We start from the raw sequence: 4064 nt of genomic DNA, 5'->3' as shown, positions 1-4064 counted from the left end.
CTCGGTGGAGCGGGCCCGGTCACCCGCGGGTCCGCCCAGGAGGGGCCGGCCCGGCACGGAGCCCTGCCCCGGTGCCGCCCCTACGGCCCCCGCGGGTGCCCCCCTCGGCATCTCCAGGTGTGACACCTCACCTGGTGTCCCCAGGATGCGCTCCTGCTGGCGCCACCCTCGGGCCACCCTTGGATCGCCCTTTTGCTCACTCTTGGGCCAGTTTTCAGTGATGTTTGGGTCACCCCTTAGACCATTCCTGGACACCCCAGGACTACCCTTGGGCTGTCCCTGGGCCACTCCAGCCCAGAGCCATTCCCATGTCACCCCGCTCTGTTGTGTCCCCTGCCTGGCCCTGGTCCCCCACCCCCTGCCTTCACCCGAGCCAAGACACTCCTGTCCCTCCCGTCACCCTCCCCTTGGCCACATACTCTCTGTCCCTCTGTCCATCCATCAGTGCTTGCAGCCACCTGGTTTGTCCCCACCTGTCCCCACTGCTCCAGCCTCTCATCTGCTCTGCCAGCTGCCCTTCTGTCTGTTCATCACCCGTCCATCTGTCCATCACCCATCCATCTGTCTGTCACCCATCCATCTGTCCATCATGCGTCTGTCTGTCACCTGTCCATCTGTCCCCCTCCATTCACAACTCTATCCATCCCATCCATCTGTCCCACAACCATCCAGCTGCCCATTACCTGCCCGTCCCTCCACCTATCCACCTGTCTGTCCTCTCCATTCTCCACCCATCCCTCCGTTCGTCCACCCCATCTCCAGATGTTCTCCGTGCAAATGTCTGTCCGTCCTCTCCTTATGTCCACTTGTCCATCAGTCCGTCCTCCACCTCTCTGTCCCCCCCACCTGTCCCCTCCTTCCATCATCCTCCACCGTCCATCCACCCCTCCCTATCCACCCTGTCCCCAGCTCGCCAGGAGGGTGGGCACCACCCCCCACAGCCCCTCCAGGGTGGGCTCCCCCTCCCCTGCCCAGATCAGCGGTGTCCGGCCGGGGGCTCCACGGCCGGGCTGAGGGCACGGGCGGGGGGAGCGGATGGCGGCCCCTGAGTCAGCCCCGCGCCGCCCACGCCCCCTCCCACGGGTGCCGCCGCACCAGCTTGTGGCATTTCGCTCGCCGGAGACGGCGCCGCAAACACGCGCCGGTGCCAGCCGGTGCCGGTGCCGCCGCAGCCCGCGCGGCCACGCGCCCCCCCCCACGCACGGCACCGGCGCGGGGCCCGGGCGGGGCCGCTACGTCCCGCACCGCTGCCTCCCGCTCTGCCCCGGGCCGGGCAGCGGCGCGGCGGCACCACGGACAGCGCCGGTCCGGCACCACGAACAGCGGCGCGGTCCCGCGTGGGTGTGCGAGCGCGGCCCCCCGCGCCCTCCCGGGGGCTCGCTGGCTGCGGGACTCCCGGCCCCGCCGCACCCGCTCCGGGGGCAGCCCCCGCGGGGTCCCGCCGTCCACGGGAACACCAAAGCCCGGCGCGGCTCCAGGGATCGTGAGACAGAGAGAGGGAGGGAGGGACGGACGGACAGACGGACAGACTGATGGACGGACACCACCTCCGTGTCCCGGGCTCAAAGCTCCCCACGCGAGCCCCGCGTCCTTTCCCCACGGGGGGGGGAACCCATCACACCCCCTTGTCCCCATTGGGAGTGCCCCTCGTGAATCCCGCAGGGCGTGTCCCCCGTGGACGCCCGCAGCGCATCCGCCGCTGTCCCCGCCGGCAGTCCCCGTGCCCACCCCTGTCCCGCCTGGGGCGGGCCGGCCCGGGAAGGGTTAAGCGGCGGGGCCGGCGCGGGGGGCGGAGCGGCCGCCCCGGGATAAGGCGCGGCGCGGGGAGGGCTCAGCCCCACGGAGCCGCGGGCAGCGCCGCGCCGAGCCGAGCCCACCCGTGCCCGAGCCCGAGCCCACCCGTGCCATGCCCCGGGGCGGCGGCGGCTGCTGCTCCCGGCGGCGCGGCGGGGGCGAAGGGGGCGAGCAGCCCCCCCCGGCACCAGCCATGACCCCGCGGGTGGGCAGCGCCTGAGCGGCCGCCCCGCCATGCGGCCCCCCACGGCTCGGGACCTGCCCCCAGGTAGGCGCGGGGTCGGGCGGGGTCCCACGGGTGTCGGGTGAACCCTGGGGTGCCACCCGGAGACCTCGGTCCCGGCTCAGGATGCCCCGCGGCGCCCGGGGTGCGGGTGCCCCGGGGTGCGTGGGGAGCCCCGGGGGCGCGGGGACCCCGGGGCCGCCCCGGAAAGCACAGCCCGGCGTGGGGGCGCAGTCCCGGGGCACCCCAGGTTGAGTCCCCCGCGACCCCCGGCTGCCTGGCGCGAGGGTGCCCCCCGACCCACGAGGTGCCTGCTGCCAGCCCAGCCCGAAGTGTGGCTGTCTCATGACCCACGGGGTATCCGGTGCCACCCCCGGACCCCCAGCCCAGCGTGGGGGTGCCCCATGACACGTGGGTACTCGGTGCCATCCCGGGTTCCCCAGGGCGGCGTGGGGGTGCCCCAGAGACACCGGCACACCCTGCGCAGTCCCGGCGTGCATAGCCCGGCTTCTGGGTGCTCCCACGATCCACGGGGTACCCGGTTCCAACCCAAGACCTCCAGCCCGGCGTGGGGACGCCCCACGGTTCACAATGTGGGCACTGCCGGGGAGCCGGGAGTGCCCGGGTCACCCCGCGGGTGGGTGCCGCGGGTCGGTGGGGTACCCGCAAGTACCGGGGTGGGGGGATTTGGCACCCGGGGGGGGGAAGCTGAGAACCGGTGACTTCAGCTCCCAACTGAGTCAGCCCGCGGCGTGGGGGAGTGACAGATGGGACGCGGGTGGGGGGCGCACGCCGGCACGGGGCGCCGGGGGAGGGGGGCGGCGCTGAGCAGATGCGCCGGACGCCTCCGTGGGTGGCTGGGGGGTGGGTACCCCCCCAACTCGTGGAGCACCGGCAGAGGGGAAGGGAGGGAAGGGGGCGGTGGGACCCCTCGGTGCATCTCCGGTGTGACCTCCGGTGCACCGGAGGGTCCCACCGCCCCCCTCCTTCCTCTCCCCTCCCCCGGTAGCGGCGACTGGGCGCATCCACGCATCCCCGGGCGTGGATCCAGGCCGCCGGGCTGAATTATGGATGAAGCTCTCGGGTTGCAGCCTGAGGGGGGGGATGGACACGGGTGGGGGGGGGTTGGAAAGGGGGGGATGCTGAACACCCGGAGCGGCGGCGCGTGTCGTCAGCCCGCGCCCACGCGTGCCCCGCCCCACACGTGGCCGCGGCACGCGCGCACGTGGCACCGCCCCGTTTGGGGAGGGGGCACAGACCCCCTCCCCACCAAGACTGGGGTGAGAGGGGTCCCAGGGGTCTGTGACCCTGTGAGGGATTCTGGTGGACCGTGGGGTGGGCACGGTCCCGCAGGAGTGTGGCCACAGCAAGGGGGGTCGGGGAGCTTTGGGGGTCCCTGGGGAGCATGGCCCCAGTGGTAGGAACAGCCCCAGGAGGTCGCAGGTGGACAGCCATTTTTTGGGTGCCCAGCCTTGGTGCTGTGTCCAGCAGCATAGCCCTGGGGGGGTCTCTGGGGAGTAAAGTCCTATCGCCCGATGTGGGCCTGGGGGCTGCAAGGGGTGCTCAGTGCTACTAGGTGGTCATGACCTTGGAATTCTCCTGGGGGACTGTGGCCCTAGGGATCTTCTAGGGGACCATAGCCATGTGGATGGGCACGGCCTTGGGGGGGTCCCTGGAGAGGCATGGCCCTCTGGGGGCCATGGCCCCATGGGTGGGCACAGTCCCCTACCTCGGGGTGCCCAGCCCTACGGGGTGGTGATGACCTTGGCATTCTCCTGGGGAACCATGGCCCTACGGAGCTGGTGTGGCCTTGGAGTGCTTTTGAGAGCGCCCAGCCCTAGAGGGTTGTCGTGACCTTGGGGTTTTCCTGGGGAACCATGGCCCTAAGGGTAGGCACGGTCCCGGGGGCCTCCTTGGGGTGCCCAACCCTATGGAATGATCGGACCTTGGGACTCTCCTAAGGAACCGTGTGTTGATGGGGTGGGCACGGCCCCGGGAGGCTCTGAGAGGTGCCCATGGGGCGTTCCTGGAGTGCCACGGCCAGGCG

At 71.8% G+C, this 4064-nt stretch overlaps 1 protein-coding gene across 1 annotated transcript in view; it reads left to right on the top strand.

Annotated features, from left to right (window-relative positions):
- The first annotated feature begins 2608 nt into the window (after positions 1–2608).
- Positions 2609–4064, top strand: part of RTN4RL2 (reticulon 4 receptor like 2) — a 21443-nt gene continuing 19987 nt past the window's right edge. Inside the window, exon 1 of the mRNA XM_015629651.1 lies at positions 2609–2694. Coding sequence (XP_015485137.1) covers positions 2609–2694 — 86 coding nt within the window. The remainder of the gene's footprint in view (positions 2695–4064) is intronic.

The sequence above is a fragment of the Parus major genome, chromosome 5 (assembly GCF_001522545.3).
Source record: "Parus major isolate Abel chromosome 5, Parus_major1.1, whole genome shotgun sequence".
NCBI lineage: Eukaryota > Metazoa > Chordata > Aves > Passeriformes > Paridae > Parus > Parus major.
Note: the sequence above shows the minus strand (reverse complement) of the source record. Positions and strands in the feature narration are given on the sequence as shown.